This window comes from Ciona intestinalis, chromosome 14 (genome assembly GCF_000224145.3).
Source record: "Ciona intestinalis chromosome 14, KH, whole genome shotgun sequence".
NCBI classification, from domain to species: Eukaryota; Metazoa; Chordata; class Ascidiacea; order Phlebobranchia; family Cionidae; genus Ciona; species Ciona intestinalis.
In genome coordinates this window covers 867,211-892,725 of record NC_020179.2, presented here as the reverse complement: position 1 = coordinate 892,725, position 25,515 = coordinate 867,211, and the positions used below count along the sequence as shown (strand labels likewise).

General features: G+C 34.2%; 2 protein-coding genes, 1 long non-coding RNA gene and 1 other non-coding gene across 9 annotated transcripts; 3 read left to right on the top strand and 1 right to left on the bottom strand.

The window, feature by feature from the left end:
* Positions 1–2,274: 2,274 nt before the first annotated feature.
* Positions 2,275–5,721, top strand: LOC494406 (caspr5 protein isoform 1-like). Of its 2 annotated transcripts, none has more exons than XM_018814682.2 (6): positions 2,275–2,676; positions 3,171–3,437; positions 3,839–3,964; positions 4,177–4,331; positions 4,577–4,715; positions 5,185–5,585. In XM_018814682.2, exons 1-6 carry the CDS (start codon positions 2,631–2,633, stop codon positions 5,379–5,381), a joined length of 930 nt encoding a protein of 309 aa, XP_018670227.1. In that variant the 5' UTR covers positions 2,275–2,630; the 3' UTR covers positions 5,382–5,585.
* A 394-nt stretch (positions 5,722–6,115) lies between these two features.
* zf(bbox/ring/phd)-1 (zinc finger protein) lies at positions 6,116–23,307 on the top strand. 5 transcript variants are annotated; one of them, XM_018814694.2, is made up of 27 exons: positions 6,116–6,671; positions 7,490–7,773; positions 8,527–8,636; positions 8,875–8,998; positions 9,715–9,784; positions 10,268–10,440; positions 11,080–11,215; positions 11,947–12,064; positions 12,467–12,608; positions 13,720–13,816; positions 14,060–14,192; positions 14,598–14,688; positions 15,324–15,424; positions 15,719–15,840; positions 16,313–16,424; positions 16,874–17,041; positions 17,359–17,449; positions 17,947–18,046; positions 18,559–18,688; positions 19,099–19,154; positions 19,460–19,581; positions 20,074–20,182; positions 20,454–20,528; positions 20,812–20,964; positions 21,631–21,778; positions 22,175–22,278; positions 22,953–23,307. In XM_018814694.2, exons 1-27 carry the CDS (start codon positions 6,252–6,254, stop codon positions 23,067–23,069), a joined length of 3,606 nt encoding a protein of 1,201 aa, XP_018670239.1. In that variant the 5' UTR covers positions 6,116–6,251; the 3' UTR covers positions 23,070–23,307.
* mir4131 (microRNA 4131) lies at positions 7,807–7,854 on the top strand. The gene has a single exon (NR_034527.1). It is a non-coding gene; the product is annotated as a microRNA 4131 (primary transcript).
* Positions 23,308–23,794: 487 nt separating the features above from the next.
* Positions 23,795–25,326, bottom strand: LOC101242835. Its single transcript, XR_717541.3, has 3 exons — positions 25,143–25,326; positions 24,804–24,885; positions 23,795–24,523 (listed from the first exon to the last, which is right to left on the bottom strand). It is a non-coding gene; the product is annotated as an uncharacterized LOC101242835 (long non-coding RNA).
* Positions 25,327–25,515: the final 189 nt, after the last annotated feature.

The following is a 25,515-nucleotide window of genomic DNA, read 5'->3' as shown; positions in this document are numbered from 1 at the left end:
TTGATTTTTCTTTGTTTACTTCCAAATGGGGCGAAAACATAGAGTGAAAAGAGCTGGCATTTTTTCTCACCCTACTATATAAATGTACCCACATCGTTAATATATTATTCTAGCGTACCCGTACTATTTACGTCATCCCGTACCCATTTCATTAACGTTTTTCGTCTCGTTGTCCTATTTCCCAGAGTCGGCGTCACAGCACGGATATGTCCCGCTATGATTCCCACGAACCCAATAACTTTCTCACACGGCCCTATAATTTACCGTGTCTCCCATTCCCGTTATAAATTGTGACGCTCATTCTGAGCATAGCGAAGAAATAGCCCTGGGACGCAAGTAATATTCGAACCGGTTTGCGTTCCGAAAAAATAACGGTTTGCGTTCCGAAATAATAAATACGCGATTAAAAAAATAACAATTTTACTGCGCATCAGCAAAGTGATATAGTTTTCGATCCGAATTTATAAACTATTCTATTCTATATTCTATGTGGTGAGGTCCCGCGGCGTGGCACGCCATGGGCCCTAGGATTTAGGCCATAATTGACCCATTACCCCAACACCCGGGGTGCTACTGCATGGACCTTCCCAGTTAAAGGAGCCTGGCGCTTCCCCGAAGGTAGGCGACCAGGACTTTAATGGTGATGGATGGGAGATCTTCCCTTGACAGCTCGGTCAAGTTTAGATGCTCCCGTCTTGCGTTCGCATATGCTGGACATATGCCAACATAATGAAAGGATGTCTCATCTTCCTCGCCACAGACAGGGCAGATGGGACTCTCACTTTTTTTAAGTTTATGCAGATGACTGGCAAACACGCCATGCCCTGTTATCACTTGAAGAATGGAACGTAACGTTTGCCTTGGCAGCTTCAGGAATTGTTCGGAAATTTATAAACTAAGTAAAAACTTCTATTTATAGAAGTCTCTTTATACTCAGTGCTTATTTGCAGTGTAAAGCTATAGGCTGGGAAGTAAACGGTATTTTTCGTCTTTTTTAAGTATATAGTTTTCACATTAATGTGTAAAGTGTTCAATTACATTCAATCCAAATATCCTGATCGAAGATGGTATACCTTTAGCACATAATATCCAAATATCCTGATCGTGTTTTAAACAATTAGCAACGGTCTATGGGAGTCGTGAGGATACGGTTTTATAATTTGAATGTTCTCTGTTTACCACTAAATGAGACGAGAGAAAATAGAATTATTGGGTGTCCCATCTTCTCCCACCCTATCATAAATATAGACAGGATACATCAAGTTTGTGCTTGCTGTGTACATGTAGTTCATTTTTCTCTTACCAGTTGGAATATCAGTTGTGTAATATATATGATAAAAGGACCGTAGCCGAAAGAGCGAACAACAATTTTTGCCATTTATGCATACACTGCTTTAAACATATAGCCTACCTTTTTTCTAAAATCCGTATATAAACAAAATAGTAAGGTGGGGGGATGGGGCACCTATTATATTCTCTCGTCCCATTTGGTAGGACACAAAAAACATTCAAAGAATTATAAAACCGTATCCTCACGACTCCCATAGACGGTTGTCAATTGTTTAAAACACGATCAGGGTGTTTCTATATTATGGCTTAAAGGGGTCCCGTCTTCCCCCACTCTACTATATACAAAGATCATTTTACATATCTACTCAACTTTTTACACGTAACTCAAATCTGTTTTGGTTCACGCTATTAGGCTATGTGTCAACGCCATTTAAACTCACGTCCTAAAATCCATGCTTTAAAATGCAATGCTAGGTGAAAACCAAGTTCGTATTTTCGCCTTAGATTTCGCATACGTTTAAATACATTGATAACTTCTATATAGTCCCGAATGTACAGCTTTAGGGCATGTATATCTGATACCGACCTTATCTAAACATTCATCGGCATGCCTTAACCCAGCATTACTCAATGCATATTATAACCATAAGTTGTTGATAAATAATAAAACCGTGAGACTAGAAACATATTTTTCACTTTTTTTGACGTAATTTATACCTAATGGGGTGGGGTAAGATGGGACACGTTTTATTATTTTTCTTCTTTTTTCCATTTAGTAGTGAACAATGGGTATTTGAGGATCTATATAACCGTAGCTGCGCGACTTTTACTGGAGTGTTGTTAATTGTTAAAAACACGATCGGGAAATATGAGATTTAGGTGCTTTACAGTATTTTATCTTACCCAACAGTGATAAATGTATTTTGATCAATTTGAAAACGCACCCTAGCCAAAGTTTGTTTTACAAAAAAAACAATTACCAGACCGCCTTGAATAAATGTATATATTCGATCCATAACAAACTACAGTTTAAACTTGTTCATTCATATCTACAGTTTTTGTTGCGCTTGTTGTATAGGCAGCACCTGAAAAAACAACGTGCGTCACGTTCGTGAGTTTCACACAAATTAAGCATACGTCTACCACAGCGTGTAGTGTGATTTATAAACAAGGCTACAGAGCGTACGTTTCCGGCGTTGTACTCAGCAAAAAGTGCATGAACCTTTGACTGACTACCCATTCCGACTAACCGTTGTACTATACAGCACTGTAACTCATTTGCAAAACCAGCGTCAAGTACATATATAGTATAGTGTATACAATACCTCTGAATCTAAGATATGAAAGTCTGGATAATTTTACTGATTCTACATCCATGGTTATCAGGTTAGTTTGTTATGTAAACCTTTATACATGGTACAGTGGGAAAGACGAGACAACTTTTGCACTTAACATTATAATTCCTGACCGTGTTTTAGACATTTAACAACAGTCTATGCTCTATGGTAGTCGCTAGGATATTATAATTCTTTGATTGTTCTTTGTGTACTACCAAATGTGACAAGAAAATAAAATAAAAAGGTGTCCCATCTTCCCCACTATAGTAGTTTTTATATATATATCTATATGCTAGTTATAGAGGGGTTTAAATTTATATGTGTTGTATCATCCGCATGGGGTAATTATAAAAACCTCATGCAATCAAAATATACTCCTCAAACATCGTTGTATTTGTTAGTAAACAACATTTAAAGAATTGTATAACTGTATCCTCACGAAAGTGCTTTGTAAATTGTTTAACCTGGACTAGGAAACGTATAGGGTGTTGTTTACTGTAACGGTATTTATCTTTATCTCAAATTTCCATAAATGTTTTACAGAAACATGTTCCATTACGACACAGACTGATTCTGTTGCCGTGGCGTATTACGAAACCGACACATCTTTTAAGATTGAGTATTCGCCTATTTGGTTCGTCAAACCATACAAAATCCAAGCAACTTTTGTCACTTCATGGAATACGAACATCCCCTGCACAATCCAGGATATTTTAAACGGCGAGTTCACTGTTTCAGTTGTGGATAGTGGAACGCACACTGAATATAAAAATGCTAAGATACGTTGGACTGCATACTTTGCTAATGGTGGTAAGTTTGTATAATGAATAAATGTAAATGAATGCAAATGAAATAAATAAATGAATTAATGCAAATGAATGAATGAATGTGAATGAATGTGATATTAAATAAATGAATGAAAGGATGTAAATGAATGAATGAACGTAACTTAATTATTTGTTCTCGTGTGGCGGAAAACGACAGTCGTTAAAACACGGGTGTTTGTTTCATACTCCTTGTGGGTCTATTGAAGTCGTGAAGATACGGTTTCATACTTTTAAATTTTCTTTATCTACTACCAAATGGGACGAGGAAATAAAATGAAAAGGGTGTCCCATCTTTCCCACCTCATTATATAACTGGTTCTCTCTACAAGCACTCGTATATCTTAAATTCCCGCTCAAATATTGTTTCAATTTCGTTAATTTCAGAAATTCCACGATCGTGCGCGGACATGGATTCCAAAATATCAGCTCTTTACCTTATTGATCCTTTACCTGAAAACAGAGATAGCTTCCCGTTTTACGCAAAGTGTGATTTTACATTTAAGCCTATAGGTAAGCATTCGTTTTTTTCCTCAAAAATAACATTTTAATAAATGCACGTATACAAAGAGCGGGGGTAAGATGGGACGTGTTTTCATTTTCCCTTGTCGTCCCATTTGGTAGTAAGCAGAAAATAGTGGCTTTAGGTGTTACCGATATCCCATCTTAACCCATGGTACTATAATTTATAACGTGCATACTAAAAAACTAAATGCATGTCTTAGTCACGATAATAGACCCCAACTCGACTTACGAAGTAGAAGCACTTAAAGACTGCGAGGGTCCGGGATGTTACAAGTATGATGTCCAGTATGTTCCCACTGCATTGCAACTACAGGCGCTGTCTAATCACTCACAACATTGCCGTCAGTATATATCGGTAATAGCATGAAAATTCTACATATTTTAATATAGTAATTTAAAAAAAAAACGAACCAATACTGTTAAATATAAATGGCGTTTTAAGAACTATCATTGTAGTATTTTAATGGTTAAAAATGCGATTATGAAATATGGGATTTAGGTGCTAACAGTATCCCATTTTACCCCAAAGTGCTATATACTGTACCAGAACCGCAATATACAATGTGCATACTTTAAATCACGTTGCTTTATATTGTACAGGTTCGATGCCAGGGTTCACAGTTTACATCAGCAGATGGTAAAGTCTTTGCATGGTGGTTGTCTGGTTCAGGAGAGAAGAAATATTATTGGGGTGACGCTACTTCTATGAGAAAGGGCTACTGTGTCTGTGGAGAGACAAGTTAGTATACATACAACATCATATATAGCAGGCTAGGGGAAAATGGGACACCTTTAGCACATAATATCTAAATATCCTGATCGTGTTTTAAACAATTAACAACGGTCTATGGGTGTCGCGAGGATGTCGTTTTATAATTTTTTGATAGTTCTTTGTTTACTACCTAATGGAACAAGATATTGGAATAAAAATGTGCCCCATCTCCTCCCACCCTACTCTGCTAATCCTCGCCACTTTGTTGTATCTGATTTAATTTCAGCTATATAACATTGTGGTGTAGAATGGGTTACAGTTAGCCAAAACTTTACTGATCTATTTTAAACAATTAACAACACTTCATATTTTGGGAGTCGTGGGGCAACGGTTATATAATTATGTAAACATTTTTATTAACTATCGAATGGGACGAAAAATGGGGTGAATATATTCTCATCTTACCCCAGCCTATTATAATCAGTGTCTGTTGCAGATACGTGTGCCAAAAAAGAGCGTACATGCAACTGTGACAGTAATATGATCACGGATCATATAGATGAAGGTTGGATAACAGAAAAGTCGGATCTGCCAATCACTGCTTTACAGTTTGGTGACTTGCAAGAAGACAATGAACGGCTGTGGCACACCGTGGGTCCTCTGGAGTGTTCCGGCACATCTCCATCAGTGTAAACCTTACTGTAGGTCAAAAACAAAGGGCATAGTTTGCACAATTTACAGTAATTCTAAAGCTATATATAGTAGGGGAAAATGGGACACCTTTTCATTCTATTTTCTCCTTGTATATTAATCACTACTGTATCATACGCTGACCCGGCACCTGTTTTCACTTTTCTTCGTGAATGTTTACTATCCTGTATGGTCAAATATTGTATGCCTCCCACACTTTTTAATTTACATTGTTATAGACATTTTTTTATCAATAAAACGTGTTTTATTAGTCGTTGTTATGCTGTTGATTCCCTACTTTTTCTTCTATAAATAACATGATCTTCGCTATCGATTTTGAAAAGATAAATAAAAAATTAAGTTTGTTTATGTATAAATATTTACAAAAAAATATTTGGGAATTGATTTACAAACGTTAACTTGTATCTGCTGTATTTTTAAACAACAAAAAGCATTTTCGCTGCTAGCAAGTTATCTCGGGAGCTAAACTTTTTTCTTTTTTTCTACTATTTGTTCAATACACCTTGGGATGTTCCTTTCGCTCTACTTTACCTAACAGCTACTATGGGTGGGGAGTTTTGTTGAATACGGACGGTAATGTTTATAATACAGAAAACTATTTATTTTGCGTTATCCCAATGTTATAAAAGCAGAATATTCGTTATTTAATGTTCTTAAATTTTAGTTTTGCCTAGATTCAGCTAATTTTGTCCTATTTTTATTCCTGTTGTAGTTGTAGTCTCCGTTTTAGAGTTAATTCCTGAAATTTTAACTTTGACACTATAGGCTATGCATCTGCATTCTGTGCGTAAATACCATCCATAGATGAGCCTAAATGTAATTTTCTGTAAATATCAACTCTCAAGCTAAAATATGGCTGAGCCTTTACGAAACAAACGTTCGCAAAGTGACGATTTAAGTGAAATTCCTAAAGCAAAAATATCAAAAACTAGTGTGGAGGAAACAGAAGAAAACACCGCTTCAAAAAAATTCGAAATTGAACCTGAAATTGTAGAAAATCAGCAGAATAAGTCAACTATATCGGGCCAGGAGAATAAAACAGTCCCTGTAACACCTTTAGAAACTTCTGAGGAAAATAGTGAACCTTCTACAAGTAAAGCTAAACCAGAAGAGGCAAAAGAAGGGTTCTGCTTCAAGTGCAAGCTATCCTATAGGGACAAAAACCCACTACTTCTTGGATGTTTACACACGTTTTGTTCAAGGTGTATTTTGACAAATGAATATTTTAAACTTAATGCTGCCCCAAGTACACCAAATCAACCTCAGAAACAGGTATACCTATTTATTTATTTAACATTAAGATTTGGTTTTTTTAATCAGTGCATGTTCGATATGTCGACAATATTTTCTACATAGTGGACATATCGGACGTAGCGAATATTGTCGACATAACGGACATGGTGAACAGAATGTTTTGGACATAGTGGACATACACTAATCAAACGGACCGTTAAGGTTTCATAACTAGTTGCCTGTCAGATTTGAATTTTTGCATTTAAAGGAATATAGGCTAAGCCTATTTAATAAAAATTACTTTTGCAAAGATTTTCGACTAAAATTAAAATTTTATTGCATGGATTGCGAAATTTACTCTAATTTTTTAGGGTTTTCCACAAAAGTACAAATTGTAAATGAAAATGATAGCCTATATGCGCATTGCTTAATTTTTGTTGGGTAACCTTATTAACCTATAACAATACAATACTGATGAGCCCCTGTAGGCCTACTTGATTAGTTTATTTTATTTACTAAATTCGGGCCGATATTAGATAAACAGTAAGAATTCTGGAAAAGAATTCACATGCTACATTAGTAATTGCTAACGCTAACCAGTAACTCCTAACCTGTGAAGTATTACATCTTTTGGTCCCTTGTTTTCTGCTTCTGACAATTGTGCACTCGTACCAAATTATAAAACATTAAAAGCCCAATTTTTGTTTACATGCACTAAATTTAACATGTTCTGGTTACAGGCTTATGTACAGCTATTTGGCATTAAATTTGAAACCCATTTATTCAATATAATGTATACAGTAAAATTATATAGATGCACTATCTTTTTATATATATATAATCATTCATTTTTCCAGCCCGACGGTTCACAAAAGCCAACAACTTCTACTGAAAATCATGTTGGAGAAGAGAATCAAAAAGCTCTGCCAGAAGAAGGCTGCTCAAGTATAAATGACCTGAAAAAGCATGCATATTCAAACCAAATCTCTCTCTCAAAGTTGATCGTAACTTGTCCTCAGTGTGGCTGCAACAGCCAAGCTAGGGTAGTGACAAACAATTTGTTTGTTCTAAAGGAAAAAGACCCAACAGAAACCACAATTCGTTATTGCACAAACTGTGAAGAATCTGCTATTGCTGTTCGGTTAGTATATATTGGATTATTGCATGGCAGGTGACCTAGGAATTTTGCCACAGTTGTTCAATTGTGGCAAAATTCCCTAGGTTACCTGCCATGCCACGCCTTAGTAGCCTCCCTATAGGCTATGAAATAAATGATTGCAAATTTATAATGTTCACAATTTATGTTGCATGTTGTGAAAGGCAAGGTTAATTTAGAATAATTTGTACTACATTTTAGTCAAGAGAGATTAGGCCATTTTTTCTCACACTCTCTTTATCTGGCTTTCTCTCTCCCTCTTTCTTTCTGCATCTGTGCATTTGTCCTGTGACAGATATAAAGAGAATGGGAGAAGGAAGATAAAGAGAGAAAGAGAATGAGAAAAGGCATGTGGTGAAAATGTCACCCAAGCTTACTAGTAACAAAAATTTAAAATTAATGCCAACACATAGTTTGTTTAAAATAAACCTTTTTGCTAAAATTGTAAAGATATCTAAAATTATAATAAGAATTAAGATCGTTTTTTGCCCCCAATGCCCACTATTCCTATTGGTACATCATTGTTTACGTATATATACAAGGTCTATGTATTAAAAAAGGTGTACATTGCATATCAATATTTATTGTAACCTAAAACAATTGTAATAGTTGCTGAGAGAAAAAAGCAAAATTCAACTTGCAAAAATGTTAGAATAGCCAGTGTGAAAAAAAGGACTTTCTAATGTTTTAAAAAATATAATAATGTTTATTTGTAATTTTAACATATTTATTTCCCAGCCATTGTGAAGAATGTGAAGAAGACCTCTGTGAACAATGTGTCACCGCTCACAAGCGTGTAAAGCTGACTAAGGAACATATTCTGAAGTCTATACTTGATACTGAACTAGGTAAGGGCAATGTTGGGTTAGAAGATAAACTTTTAGTGAATTATATCTTTACTGCAAAAAATAGACCTTTCATATAGGCCAGAGTTGCTCATTATCTTCCCAACCAGTGTGTTACTGCACAGTGCCGTTTATTTTAAACCTGTAAAGTGAACTTATGCAAAAATGCAGAGAAAACTGTATTTTTAACCCTCTAAATGCACTATATTTATCTCACCAAATATTTTTTTTGTTTCTTCAGAATCTGCACCAAATCCTCATAACTACTGTAGCAAACACTGCACCGAGCAATTGAAGTTATTTTGTGAGACCTGTAACCAACTTACATGCAGAGATTGCCAGCTTGAATTTCATAGAGACCATAAGTAAGCAAAAAAATATTGTTAAGGAATTATTTGTATTGGAATGTTTTTGCTGGAGTCATGTTTTGGTCCCTTTAATTAGTGCATGTCCGCCATGTCCACAATATTTAGTTCACAATGTTCGCTATATCCCCTTTGTCCACTATGTAGTGTGCTATGTCCACAATATTCACTACATAGTGAACATAGCAGGCATAGCGGACATAACGGACATAGTGAATATAGTGGACATATAGCGGACATAAACCAATTAAAAGTTTTTTTTTGTTTGATTTCTAAAGATTGTCAGAGTTTTTTTGTGTCTAACTGTGTCTGATTTTTTAAGCTTTTCACTCAAATTTAGTGTGTCACTGCAAAAATTGCAGTTACACTTATAATTAATTTTGCATATGCGTATACATTAGTTCCGCTTGTTTGTAGACACAATAAATAACATGTAACACCTTTTTTGGTTTAAAATTAAGGTGGTAAACCTGTGAGAAAATTTTGTTCTGTTTAATATATTGTTTAAGAATATGATTATTTCTTTTGCTTTAGAACATACTGGTTATAGAACTGTCTAATTTGCATATCATTAAATGATTAATATGGGTACCTCTAAAAGGGAATTTGGTTTAGCCAGTAAACTAAAACTCTTCTAGCTGCGTTGTAACTGTTTTTATTATCAGTTTGTTTTTATAGCGTATATAGTGAATAAATATACTATGTTTTATACACAGGTACCAATTTGTCCAAGAAGCAGCAAACAGTTTAAGAAAAGTGATGCAAACTATGAGTCAAAAACTAGACGTAAGTACATAAAAAATACTTTTAAAAGCTACATAGTTAAAATTCACAACTAAAATGTTTCACCTTAACCAACAAAACTTTGACAACGTTTTGTAATGGATGACAAGTTCATTGCCATGTAACATGGCATCATGTAACAGGGGATAAATTTTTGGTTGTCCACTGTAAACTTGTATAATGAAGTACAGTTTGCACTCATGTTATGTAGCTTACTGTAACAGGCACGAATTCACAGCCATGTAATCGGATACGAGTTTAAGTCATATAACGCAGTCATGTTATGGGAATAAAGTTCACATCCTATTACTTGGCGTTGTGTAGCATGGGAAATTTACAATGGTTTAAACTAACAGGGATTCGAATGTTAAAGGACTCGAGTCTCACGGATTCAAAATTCTCTCTTGGGCATTCATAGTTTTGACGTATTTGTATAATAAATTGTAATAAAGTTTTATCGTATTAAACTAATACATCATCATGCAGGAAAAGAATGCTTATCTAAAACAAACGACAGTTAATGTCAAAGCTACACTGGATAAAGTGAACAAAAGGAATGAAGAAGTCACGCAAGATGTGCTTAAGTTTCATAATCAGTTACAGGAACTAATTACAAACAAATCGCAATTTTTTCTCCGAAAAATTGATGATATAACAACGTGAGTGACTTTTGTGATACTAATGCTAAAATAGCCCATTATTAGGTGTTTGTCTGTAGATGTGATATGTAGCCTATTGTTGGGTTTCAGGTTTCCAAAAAGTGCAAATGGTTTTTAGGCGTATGTAGTTAAGTTTTGAATTTTTAGATCTTTTAATTTTGTCATTTCTAAACCAAATTTTTATATGGATTTTATACATTAGTAGAACAATTTGAATTTGGTTTTTCTCTTTTTGCCTATTCTTGCCAGACACAAAAACAGTGTATATTTTTATACTATAGCTTTTTGTACTATAATGTATGAAAGAGGTCCCAGGTAATACAACATTTTTTCTACACCTTTGATTAATGCCGTATTAAAATATCAATATTTTATTATAGCTTGACTGTTTGTATAAGGTGTATGAAATACTAGTGTAAACAAATGTAACATACCACTGTTATAAATTTACATTGGGCTACAATTACAATAAAGTCCTACTGCACAATAAGACATTATTCTGTATAACTTAGCAAAGTAAATTTGATAAAAAAATGCGAACTAAAAAAAATTTTTTTGTATGTAGATGAGTTCTCCAAAGTTGCAAAATTTGACCAAAAAATTGCGAACCTGTTCAGCAAATGTGTTTTTTCTTTTTAGGCAACGACGAAATAAATTGACAACACAGCTTGCCATGACAGATAGATTAAATAGGGCAGTTGAACACTGTATCAGCTTTATTAATCAAGCAATGGATGATAGAAATGGAACTGCATTGTTACATTCCAAGCAAGTCGTAAGTATAGCCCTACTAAGTATATTAATGTGTGTGGAGGGCGAATTTACTGTGTGGGGTATTGGGAAAATTCCAGGTCTAAATCACATGTACCTTGACTGACATGCTCTGTTTTTAATGTTAAATTAAAATTGTGATTTTATACTGAATACTGTCAGTGTCAGAAATATTTAAAAATTTAGTAAAATATATATTTTTTATTATGTCCTTTTATGCAACCTAAACACTAAGTTATTGTTTGTATTTCGGATTTATTAAATTGTACAACACATTTCATTTCACCATTAAATCAGTCTGACAGTCAGACACTGTTCTCTCATGGGATTATATTTGGACTTTTTATTTTACTATTTATCATCAAAATAATTGAATACCAAGAAAAAAATAATTTTACGAAATTGCAGACATTTTGTAAATTAAACAACATATATTGGCATTACAGCACTTTTTATCACACCAAAAGCTATACATATATATACCCAGCAACACACATTACATATATTTTCATTACAGTACTTTTTTGCTGCTTTTGGTCTTAGTATTTTTTTAAGTATTTATACACGTTTCACAATACAACGTAACAAAAAAGTACAAAAAAGGTAACAAATCACAATAAATAATAAATAAATATGTACATAGGTTTAAATTGCAACTGATTAAGAAATAGGTATGTAAATTTCATTTTTGCACCGAAATATCAATAAGAATTCCTAAAATGTAAATCTTATCAGGTTATGGAATACTTGACAGCTGTGATGCGACAGAAGTTTGGTACAAACCCTGCTTCATCCAACCATCTTTATTTCCAATCTGATCCTTCCATACTGGCTACCATCACTTCCAAAATGGGTACGTCATCTTATATTTTATGAATTAAAATTATTTTACGTGTAAACGTATGAAAAGTATACTTTACTTGTAAAATATTAAAAGTGGGCTATTAAGTATAATAATATATATAATATTATATATATTATATATTTTATTTGTAAAAATATTACATTTTCTGTTACTTCTGCTACCAGGGTTACTTCTGTAAATAATCTATCAACGTTTCTTCTGGTATAAAAAAAACAAACAAATGAAATTCCCTAAGGAAGTTTTGCCAGAATGCCAGATGGCAGAAGAAATTTCGGAAATCTACTGCGTTTTCCGTGAAAACTTATTATGTGCAAGCTATCAACGCCTCTTTTAAATATTAAATGTCTAAATACCTTATTAACAACTTCATACCCTGTTTATTAAACCCAGGCTCTCTTTTCTGGGGTTATCCTGCCGTAAACGTACAGAAACAAATGGAAACACAAAACCTATCAAGTCCACAGCGTCACACAATGCACCACAGAGGGATCCCTCCACAAAGCTTTCAACCTGCTAATGCTGGTGCACAAAGGTAGGTTGATGTATTATGTAAATGATATATACTAATGTAAATGATATATACAGGAACATACCTCTTAAGTTATTACGTCTGCCAGGTTCCATGAAATAAATGGACATTCTTCATTTATCTTGTAAGATACTACACACAAACACATTTGCCAGTACTTAACCTATTGTATATTAGTCTTGATATACACTATAAGTTATATTTAAACTGTGCTAATAAAACAGGTGTTTTTACTATTTTTAAATTAATGTATATTTATATAATTTTAGAGGTCGACCGATATATGGGTATTTACGTTCTACCGATAATCGGTATCGTAAAAAAGCGCCAATATTTCACCTATATATAAATAGTTCGTGCGAAGCGACGTGCGTCCTACTTGACCTTTACGTGCGTTGTAGTTTGACCTTTACGTGCGTTGTAGTTTGACCTTTACGTGCGTCGTAGTTTAGCCTTTATGTGCGTCGTAGTTTAACATTAGCGTGCGTCGTAGTTTGACCTTTACGTGCGTAGTTTGACCTTTACGTGCGTAGTAATTGGACCTTTACGCGCGTCGTAGTTTAGCCTTCACGTGCGTCGTAGTTCAACGTCCACGTGCGTTGTAATTTGACCCTTACGTACGTCGTATTTTGACCTTTACGTGCGTAGTAATTGGACCTTTATGTGCGTCATAGCTTAACGTCCACGTGCGTCTAATTTAACGTCCACGTGCATCATAGTTTAACGTCCATGTGTGTTGTAGTTTAACGTCCACGTGCGTCGTAGTTTAGCGTCCACGTGTGTTGTAGTTTAGCCTTTACATGCATCCTAGTTTTGTACAAAAACAACATATTTGGAGTTACCTTAAGAACATGTAGACTAAGTGATGACCAACCATTTTTTCTCTATAACAACTTGCAGTATCTTGAATACAGGTATTAATTTTGATTAATACTGATCATTTCATATGTTTCGCTATAGTGTCAGATATCGGTAAAATATCGGTATCGGTAAAACATAGGTATCGGTCTCTAATTTATATAAATACTGAACAGATTAAAATTGGACATGACTTAAAAAATTTTAGCCTAAAACCGAAAATAGCCATTTATTTAAATTAACATCATTTGAACAGGAAACCTGAAGGAATGAACCACGTTCAACACCCTCGTAATTCTACTTCGCTAGATAAACTGCTAACTTCTACTTCTAATGCTCAGTCCTATTACCAGGTATAGCCTAAGTTGTTTATTATTTGATATAGTTTCAAAATTGCTCTTTTCGTAATAATGTAAAAAACGATTTATTTTAACAAACGTAAAAATACAAAAAGGTTACATACATGGTAACTGGTAAGCACAAGGTGTATGAAAGAGAACACCTGTGTTATAACCACTGTTGTTTTCCAGCCACACAAGGAAAAATAAGTTACATTCATACTGTATCCTGTAAAACATAATAAATTTAAATTACAGAATCACCAACAAAAGCAACAGAATGACTACACACGAAGAATGGAAGCACAAGACAGCCAACAGCAGTTATTGCGCAATCAGCACATGCATGGTATGAAGCCAACTACGCCATTACATAACCAAAGACCTCCAGGTACAAGACATTTTTTCTCAAAATTGTTATCTTAATATTTTGTTATAAAAAAGGTTAAATTTTTAAATGTTAACTTACATAAAAAGCTTGAAAAATATTTTTAGATTTATTGCCACGCTTTGTTTTTCCTAAGGGTATGACGCAGCCATAAAACAGAATGTTAATTTACCAATATTGCGTAAGACACAAGCACTTGTGTTAAGTAGTAATTAGCATCACAAATTAGTCTTTAAAACTAATTTATTTTCCTCTTTTTTACATCAATAATTCATGTGTTTTTCTGTTTCAGTTTTTTTTTTCACATTTTTTTGCAATGTGTGGATTTAGAACTGCATTACAGTAAACACAGCATCTAAAAATTGTTCAAAAAACCAACACCTTCACATTTTTATATTACATTAACAGTACCCCAGTCTTCTAGTCATAGTCGAATGCCTCCACACCCTCCTACAACAATGCATTTACCTGGCTACCAATCTAACTCGCAATACATAAGGTATAACTACACATATAGTAGGGTAGGGTGGGGAGAAACGGGACACCTTCAGCACATTATATTCAAATATCTTGATCGTTTTTTAAATAATTAACAACGGTCTATGAGAGTCAAAAAGATATGATTTTATAATTCGTTGAATGTTCTTTATTTACTACCAAATGGGACAAGAAAATATTATAAAAGGTGTCCTATCCTCCCCCACCCTACTATATATAGGTTTAAACGTTATTATTTATTGTATCCATATTGGTGAGGTCCTTTTGCAGAGCAGGCCATTGGATTCGGAGTTTAGGCCAGAGTTTGCCCATCACCCAAACTTGTACCACAAATTACCCACAAAAATAAATATACAAATTTAAAACTCTAAGTGAACAAATGGTGTTTAAAAAACACCTGTTGTTACAACTTTTTTTGCAACATCATGAAAGGATAAATAGGGTGTGTATGCTTCTGTAATTCATTCATCCAAAAAGAATGGTGAAACTAGACATGCCATCCTGTAGAACAGATTTGGATCCTTTGTTTACTAATTGATGCAGTGCAAAAATACCAGGGTATGCCTGCCCACATTGCCTCCCCATGTTGGGTGCCTATGCTATACAACCACTACCTATAACCAAGTATACCTACAGGCCAACCAGGGTAAACATGGGAATGGGCCAACCACAAACTAGCAACATCAATATGAACTCAAATGGACGACAAGATAATTATAACCAACGTAGGGGTGGGGGTAAGTGGATATATGTATTTGTATTAATAAAAAATTAAGTGTATACACAATACACCTAAAGTTTTAATATACAGTTTCTGTCTCTGTGTTCTTACATAGAAAAAGGTACTTTTTTAATTAAACTTTAGGTGTATACACGATACACCTAAAGTTTTTAACTTGTTTTCTGTATGGAACTATAGAGTATATGTTTATATTTTTTGTTACACAGCCTTTTAAAATCGCGGAACCAAAGATCTTTTTCACACTTAAAATATTTTGACATATTTTTATTGCAATATTTAATTTTTCCAGTCAATCTGAATATTAGTCCAGTCAATCATTCTATACCTCATCAACAACCTCAGCAACAACAACCTCAACAACAACATCAACAACAACAACATCAACAACAGCAATATAACATGGGAAATATGGTAATCATTTTTATTTAATAAGTTTTATACAAAAAAGGTTGTATAGCTTATAGAATAGGTTAGGTTTTTTTAATTTTTGTTTGAAATTTTCTGTGACACAGCTAAAATACAGTTACACTAAGGCTCTACAAGCTCTACTAGTTTGTTTATACACCTAACAGGAGTAAAGGTTGGGTGCTAAATCATATAATGTCACCCCTATTTCATAAGTTGCGGGGCACTCAGTCGTGCTGTTTTGCCTGTTAACTGTTATGTTTAATTAAAAAATATTATAATAAACGTAGAGTGTTGGTCCATTGGATATTTTATTGAACAAAAACAGCCACAAAACTGTGTTTAAATATATATATATATAACAATACAAGCATGTATGATTTCTAAAATAGTTGCATGTGGCCATCTTTACTATATTTTAAAGTCAAATATTTTAAACGGTAACTTCAGTTTCCCAAATGACTCCTTTTTTTCTCAGAATCGTATGAAGCCTTTTGTATCTCGGGCTTCTGTTGCAAATATGAAGCAAACTGCAGTTAATCATGGTCCTATAGAGAGATCCCATAGCCATAATGCAATGCATGAACATGGTAAGTTCATTTATGTTCTATTCTGTGCGCTAAGTTCTTGTCAAGGACCTAGGTCCTAGGGCTTAGGCCAAGTTAATGTGTACAGTTTTTAATTGGAATTTTTCTGTATGTTCTCATGTGGAAAGTGATACTGTTATACAATTTATTCTATTTGCAAAATCCCATTATTTTTGGCCCTGTTACTTTTTTTAATAGGCCACTTGTTCATTGTTGTGGATAAACAAGTCCAAGACACCCTCAGTATCAAAAATTGGAATACTAATAGCGTAGAAAAATTCTTGCCAAAAAAAAATTTTAAATAGAAGAAATTAACTGTATCACATTTTATCATTCAGTTAGAACGCTCCATTTTGAGATTCAATCTTGTTTTACGTTTTTTTGTAGTATATTTAATATTTATGCATTTCTTTATCACAATGCTACATAATTTCACTTAATTTTGCTTCCAGACCCTCCAACATTACATTCCCCTTTAAAACCGAACCTTACTGTCACCCCACCACCCCACCCCTCATTCATGGGGGAAGTCGCTTCCATGGTGAACAATGATGTCATCCCAGTGCTACAGATGCCAACATTAAACGAGAAGAAGCAAGACCCTCCACACCAGTCTCCAGGTCAGAGTCAAACTTTTGACTCATATTTTTGAAAGTTTTTTGGATTTTTTGGGGGAAATATTAAGTTTCTTAATTTTGGGCTCTATTGTGCTGTAAACCCAGTAACTAGTTTGCAGGCATGAGGGTTATGAAATAGAACACCCCTGTAATAACTGAGTTACCCTACCATGTAAGAATAAATAAAGTTCTACAAGTAACTATCTGCCCTAACTATTGTACAATGGCTAGTCTGAGTCTAAAACAGTAAAACACCTTTCTATCACAGTTTTATCATTTTTCTATCACAATCATGAAACTATATGTAACCATCCCTACAGAGAGCATTACACACGCAGTACAATCACCCAGCTTATCAAGTGCTGATAGCGGCTTCGAAACTGGATTAAACCGGAATAATGACCAGAACAAGTAAATATATAGGGAGGGGAAGATGGGACACCTTTCCATACTTTTTCTTGTCCCATTTGGTAGTAAACAAAGAACATTCAAATAGATATAAAACCGTATCCTCACGATTCCCATAGAACGTTGTTAATTGTTTAAAACACGATCAGGATATTTGGATATTATGTGCTAAAGGTGTGTCGCCTTCCCCATCCTACTATATCTACAATTTTATTACTAAATATTCATATTTTATCAAAGCTATTAGCCAGCAATTTAAAGCTGACAATTTGGCACAAAATATGATTCTTTAGGTGTTAAAGCTATTAAAATTTTTTGTTAAGATGCATTTTGTAATACGTGTTGTACATGCAATGGACTAGCGATAAAAAAAATTTACCAACAATGTTATTTTTAAAGTTACATTGATCAGTATAGTATGTGTGGGCAAGATGGTTAACGGCATCACTTAATAGGGCACGAAAATTAAATTTAAATTGTGGTCTTGTCTTCCTTATCAGTTTGCCGAAACCTGACACAGAAGATCATCTCTCACCCCCTCCTCTCCTCGACTTCTCCGAACTCATCAAGCAAGAAGCAATCGAAGAGGATGAAGACATGGTAAAGAATTTTATAAAAAAATGTATATAGTAGGGTGGGGGAAGATGGGACACCTTTAACACATAATGTCTAAATATTCTGATCGAGTTAACAAATAACAATGGTCTATGGAGTCGTGAGAATACGGTTTTATAAATCTTTGAATGTTTTTTGTGTATTACCAAATGAATGAATGAATGAATGAATGGTGTCCCATCTCCCTCCAATCTACAATACATTTTATTTTTTATTTAAAAAAAGTTATAAACAATATATTATATATCGTTTTATTATTTAAAAAAATAATAAAATTACCAATTTGAAAAAAAAAGTATTATATGTCATGTAATTTTTGGTGCTTTTATAAATATTTGTAAATTATTTAATAATATCTGCTTAGAAGTGTATGCAAATATATAACTTTGTGCTGGTGGGTGATGGTTTTTGTATTTTTTTCTCTGTCTCTAACCACTCATCACTTTTTTCAAGAAAAAATATTATTTACAAAATAAATTAATTATAATATTGTTTAGAAATACTTTGATGATAAACATGAAACCAGTGTTGAAGAAATGGTAATGTCTTTGGCTCAAGAGCAACAAAAAGAAATCCCAAAAACTTTGACAACCCCAACTACTAGTCCTAATACTAAAGCTAAAATGGGTGGGTGGTTTATTTTATGTTTGGTATTTAAAAAACTGTAATAAATTTTGCAAGTCTGACCCTGATCTGGTGCTTATATAGTTGAACGATTCTCGTGTAAAGAAAGACAGTAAGATTCTATATGAAAAAGAGACTGACGATGCCATTTAGGTGAAATATATCTCTCTTTTTTTACAATTAAACAATTGGTTGGACTTGGTTTTTGTTTGTTACGTTTTCGTAGCACCAGATCCTTACTGTTATTTAAAAACTGTGAATGTAATGTTAATATTTAGGTCTTGAAATAATCATAAACTGTGCCCTTAGACACTCTGATTGCCTGTTGTGTTTTATTTGACTTATACATCCTTTTTTTAAATCACTCATAATGTTCGGTATTATGTAATTTTCTGCTATGTTTGACTTTTCAGGTGAAACTTCCCATTTTTCCGAATGGAACAATTTTACCGAAAACAACATGAGAAAAGTAGGTTTGGGTTTTGTTAAATTTGTAATAAAATTTCTATTTTTTTTATTTTGGAAACTAATATAGTACTATGAGATAAGATGGAAATCATTAGCACTTAATTCCTACATTTCTTGATTGTTTTTTAAACAATTAACAACAGACTATGGGAGTTGTGTACAATTTTATAATTCTTTGAATGTATTTGTTTTACTAGTAAATGGACGAGAAACCTATGACAAGGTGTTCCATTTTTCCCCACCCTTCTAAATTACTCAAAATATTTCCACCTATGTATTATTACCAAACTTTTTTTTAATTTTCAGTATGATCCAAATGAAGATTGGTGTGGTGTATGCAACAATGGTGGCGACTTACTATGTTGCGACAGCTGCCCCAAAGTATTCCATGTTCATTGTCATGTACCTGAGATACTGGCTGCTCCTCCGTGAGTTATTTCATGTTTGACTATCTTTGTTTAAACCAATGGCTTAAATTGTTGGCTTTAGATTGGTGGCTTTAGATTGTTGGCTTCAGATTGTTAGCTTTGAATTGGTGGCTTTAAATTGGTGGCTTTAGATTGGTGGCTTTAGATTGGTGGCTTTAGATTTTGGCTTTGAAATATTTACTTTTTATTATCTGTTCTATGTTGATAAGTAATACAACAATGCATTTCATAGGACCTGAGATTTATGCTGTTGGCCTATTACCCTAACACCCAGGGTGCTACAACCCATTAGTGACCACTGGATAGGAGCCGTGTCCGTTAACAAGCTATCAGTATCCAGCACTGAACCCGGAACCCTTTGGTTACGATACAAACGCTTAACCACTCAGCCACGTTGCCGGACAAATAACAACTTTGAATTTCGAGCTATAATTTTAAGAATACTTCATAATAGCTTCATATGTTGTATTATTTATTTTTCAATTATTTCAGTGGTATATGGCAATGTATGTTATGTCGGGACTTGGATGCAGCAGTGGAGATGGAGATGGGACCTGGTAAGAGGAAGCGGGTCATGGGTTTACAAGGAAAACCATTGAAGGTGAATAGGAGTAATATACAATATTATAAAAAATACAGTAAAAATATATACATATATACCTAAAAAAATCATATATTTTCATTAATCTTACAGCAGTATACTGTATCTTATACAAAAATAAATTATTGTCAAAGAAAATAAAAACATTAACAATTTAACCATAACTTGCTATAGTAACTTTGTCTTTGTTTTTTATAAAAAGGAAATTAAATAATTTTTTTTTTTTTTTTTAAATTCTTTTTTTTTTATTTTAACAAATTATTGCTCACAGTTGTGCGAGCGTATCTTGCTTGAATTATTCTGCCATTCAAAGAGTTCCCCGTTTCATTTTCCCGTCAAAAACTCAGTAAGTGGAAATTTAAATCTAGATACAAAAATTTTGAAAATACTTATCGATTCCCAGAGCTTCGTTTAATAAACAATAAGTGCTCATTTTTGCCTCGGTTTCTGGCCTATAAATCACAAACAACTGTCACATTTTTAGCCCTTCTTTCTAAATTCAGGTTTTGAAAATACTTCTATTTTGCCATACATTTTTGCAATGATATTTTTGCAGTATTTTAATTTGTTAACAGTTTTTATTTTCCCAACATTTTTTATATTTGTACATGTTTATTCTCGTATTGCAGGTTCCGAATTATTACAAACTCATAAAGGAGCCGATGGACTTCCTGAAAATCAAAAAAAAGCTTCAGCCTGGGAACTTTCAGCATTATGCTGGCTGTGAAAAGTTTTTATCAGATGTCTATCTTGTGTTTACTAACTGCTACCTTTTTAACGGGGTAAGATTATATTTAAAACTTGTAACTGGTATATTGTATAATGAAGTAAAAAGCAAACTTATTTGTAATATTAAAATTGTAACTGGTATATTGTATAATAGGGTAAATTTAACTTTACTAAATTTATAACTGATATACCGAGGTAATATTATCTTTAAAATTATAAGTGGTATATGGTATATGGTATAAAAAAAATATTTTATTTTTTAAATATTAAAAATGTAACTGGTATATAGTGCAACGGGGTGATAGAACCTAAATTTATTTGCTAATTATTGAAATTGTAACTGTTGTATATTATAATAAGGTAATTTTGCCGTTTAAAGCTCAAATAAAACTGTATTTGTTAAGTTGTCATATGCTTGCATTGTAACCAGAGGGTACTAGGTTCGGTGCTCGATGCTGCTACTATTGTGAGGGTGTGTTTACTTGGCCAAGACACTTAACAGCAATTGCTATAACCCAGCGGTCACTAATGGGTTGTCCCAATGGTCAGTCGTACATAAAAATTAAAAAAAAAATATCAATACAAACTAAGATACGTTTATGGTAACTCATAGGCAGGGTATATGAAACAGATCACCTGTGTAATAGCGGCTGTCGTTGCACCGCCACGCGACAATGAGCAATTTAATTTATTTATATTTCTTTGTCTCTTGTGTTTAGGAAGACACCAGTCTTGGTCGAGCTGCCAAAGAAGTTCAAAAATATTTTTATGAACGTGTCCAATTATGGCTGCCATTTTTGAAGTTGAACTTAGACCGTTTGGAAGAAGACCAACGACAAATAATTACCGAGGCAGTTAATAAACAAGGTAAACGTCCTGCGCCGTGGCATAGTGGGTAAAATAGTCTCCCACCAAGTCGGCTACATAGTAACTTGTAGAGTGGACACGGGGTGTATGAAACAGAATACTCGTGTTATAATGAATTTCCTTGCTCCGCCATGCGCAGATAAATAAGTTACATTCGTCAAAAATCCCTCAAGTACATGATAACTCGTAATCGGGCATAAGATGTGTGTAAACAGAACATTGTTATTACTTGTTATAACGACCGGTGTACTCCGGCCATGCGAGGAAAAATAAGCTACACTGTATGTGGTAACTTATAAGTGGGCATAAGGTGTATGAAACAAACACCCGTGTTAACGAATCGTTGCCCCAACAAGCAAGGATAAACAGGTTACATTCAACCATTCTGCTTAGTAGTAGCAAACGAAAAACCCAAGCCCACATCAACGGACAAATCCAAGCCACACATTCCATACGAACACGACTCGCCTTGGAAACCAGGACAAGACGAAACAGAAGAGGCAAGTTTCAGTTACAAACTGTAATACACCCACGGTATGCGATATGTAGAATGTTTCAACGTCAAATTAACCCATTTTGCTTCTAACGTCTAACCTAAACACTTCAAACCATGTTCTTTTTGAGACACATGGTTTTGTCCAAATACCTACACCACGCGCGTGTAGAAATAACTTATAAATTTAATGTAATTTTTCATCCGCGCATGGCGGGGCAACAATAGTAGTTTAAATACACGGGTGTTTTGTTTCATACACCTTTTGTCCACTTAAGAGTTGCATGTGACTTTATGGGTGTTAGAACAAACTAAAAATGTGTGTTAACGTTTATAACTCTTGCAGTATGCCTGCAAGGGTTTCGTAGACGAATTCGTAACGCTTGTATTATAAAACCGATGCGCTGGTACAGTGCTTGGAGCGCTCGTGTTTAACGAGAGTTTAATGTAAGGGTGTTTTTTTCATGGGCAGGACCAATAAATCGGACATCCCCAAGCCAGTAGCCAATAATGGGTTGTCCAAATTATCAGGCGCACAGAATAAGAAACGAAATTACACAGTTACAGATGTTCGTAATTCCGGTGTATGAAAAACACCCATGTTATAACTTTTGCTCCATCACTCAAGGATCAACATGCGACTTTCAAAATTTATTTTTTACATTTATTTTTACCTTTCAGGACGATGACGTCATTGAAAGTACGCCGTCGAGTGACGTCAGCGAGGAACAAACAGACCTCACTGACGAATCTCGACGAAGAAAACAAAGCAAAAGTGGAATTGTGCACATTAAGTGATCTAAGGACATTTGCCGAAACATGTATCAAAAATCGACCTATATTTTCACAACACTAAATTTTATTAAGACGCACTTTTCTATATTTTGGTTCTGTGAAGCCGTATCTATATTTTGTCACAAACTACACATTTTACCATTTGCCCGTTGTTGTTATATTATTTGCAGTTAAAGCGTTTATTTGTTTTCTACCAAATGTTTCTTAAATATATATCGCCATTGCTGCTTAAAACTACGCCAAAATCTATACGCTCTACTTTAAGAAAGAGTCTAATCTCTAGTTTAAGAAAAACAGGCGGCGCCAAAAAATACAGAATTCGATGGTTTTTGCAAACCAAAATGCACGCACTTCTGAAGCCATTTTTGAGTTTACTCATTGAATCAAACGACTGATACACGCACAATATGGTTTAAGTGAACATAAACTCGTATATAAACCAAGTAGCGTTTGTATATAAAGCAGGGTGGTGGAAGGTGGAGCACTTTTTTATTCTATTTTCTCGTCCCATTTGTAGTAAACGAAGAATGTTTAAAGAATTATAAAACGGTATCCTAACGACTCCCATAAACCGTTGTTAATTCTTTGAACAATTAGAGTATTTGGATATTATTTGCTAAATTTGTCCCATCTTCCACGTCCCACAACCGAACTATTAACCTGTGTATATGACGACAACTATTCAGTATAACCATAGTATACTCACTTCAGTACAACACAACATTATTGAAAATGCATTTTATAGAAAAATAGTTCATATTCTCAAAGAATAGTCATATTCACGAAAATAAATATAAAACAGCGCACGTACAGGCAATCAAGCAGTATAACTGCTGTCATTCTGGTTATACAGCTCAAAAGGCAGCATAATCGGAAAAAAGAAAATGTTCCTTTTCGTCATTACATTTTTTCTAAATAAAAAATTGCATTTTAGTCAAACAGGTTGTCAAGTACAACATGCCTTCATACTGTAACGCTTTTGATTCAAACGGCACAATGGTTAAAATATGTTATGCTCGTTCGGTATCATGGATTGAATTAATAAATATAGCAGGGGGTAAGATGGGACTTTATTTTATTTTCTTGTTCTATTTGGGAGTAAACAAAGACGAATTTGCAGAACTATATAACCGTGGTTACTGTTAAAACACGATCAGAAAATATGGAATTTAGGCGCTACTAGCTGGTATCCCATCTTACCCCACAGTACTATATTACCGAAATCCAGTAGGTATTTTATTCGGTAATTTAGTTTAGTTTTACAACACTGAAGCGACAAACATTATACAGATTGCTACCAGGTGATAACTGGTTGACTGGAAGCTTGCTGAACCAAATGAGAAGGTACGACTTATGTTTCTATTGCCGGGGTCCTGCAGGGGACGATAGTTGTTAAGCAATGGCGTGGTTCCATCAGCATTCGAGTAGACACTGTTGCCGTACCGAAGCACGTTTGCCTGAGGAAGTTGAAAGTCGTATCAAGTTACTGCAACAGACTAGTACAAGCTATTGAGTCACAATATGTTTTATTTATATATAACACACTTTAGGCCAGTGTATTATGAAACAAGACACCACGTAATTTGTTTTTCTAACGTCAGGACGTTTGAAACAAGCTAGTTGCTATAATTAACGGCGTACACGTTGGTTACTAGCTGGTACACCATCAGAAACCGAATGGTTCTAAGAACGATAAAAACAGCATACTCCAGAATGCAGTTATTACCCTATACTTACCTGCGCTGCAGAAATGGAGACAGGTGTTTGGAAAACGTACCACAAAACACCCTCCTGGCATCCTGGCGTTGTTAAAGAACCCCTATTAAACAAAGTATATTAAACTTAAGAAATTACTCTGTAAAATTTTACATTTTCAATTCACAGGGCATAATATTTCATATAATTGAGTACAATTTGCAATGTGCAAAATCAAATCCATTGTTGCTTATTTTAGAATTGCTCAATGCAGAACATATTTAAATTTTATAGGTTAATTGCGACTAAGACTAAATTATAGCGAGTTATGTATACAGTAATAGGTAACGTGCTTCAGAAGTTGTAATAACGTTAACCTACTTGTATCTAAAGTAATCCCCAACCACTGCTGATGGGACGTGGTTGTAGTTAGGAACAACTGGAATCGCTACTTCGTCATTGAGGGAAGTCACGTTTGGCAAAAAGTGTGTCAAGCCAGCAATTTGGGGGTTATCAAAAAGACTGTTGTCCTGAAAAATATGCGAAACGGTTGGAGTATGAAACAGAACAATCGTGACATAACGACTGTCGCTTTTTTATGTTCGAATAAAGCAAATTACAAACTAGTTAGAATTTCACTTTTAAGCACTAAATTGAGATAAAAAAAAGGTAGCCTACAACTGAGTTGTCCAGTTTATATTACAAAACAGCAGTTTTATTGACACTATTATCACATATCTGTATAATATCAAAA

Bases quoted from the DNA above. Each gene is read 5' to 3' on its own strand.
- LOC494406 (XM_018814682.2), top strand. From the start codon at position 2,631: ATGAAAGTCTGGATAATTTTACTGATTCTACATCCATGGTTATCAG. The intron at 2,677-3,170 runs GTTAGTTTGTTA...AATGTTTTACAG, and splicing joins TCTACATCCATGGTTATCAG to AAACATGTTCCATTACGACA. The intron at 3,965-4,176 runs GTAAGCATTCGT...TGCATGTCTTAG, and splicing joins TTTTACATTTAAGCCTATAG to TCACGATAATAGACCCCAAC.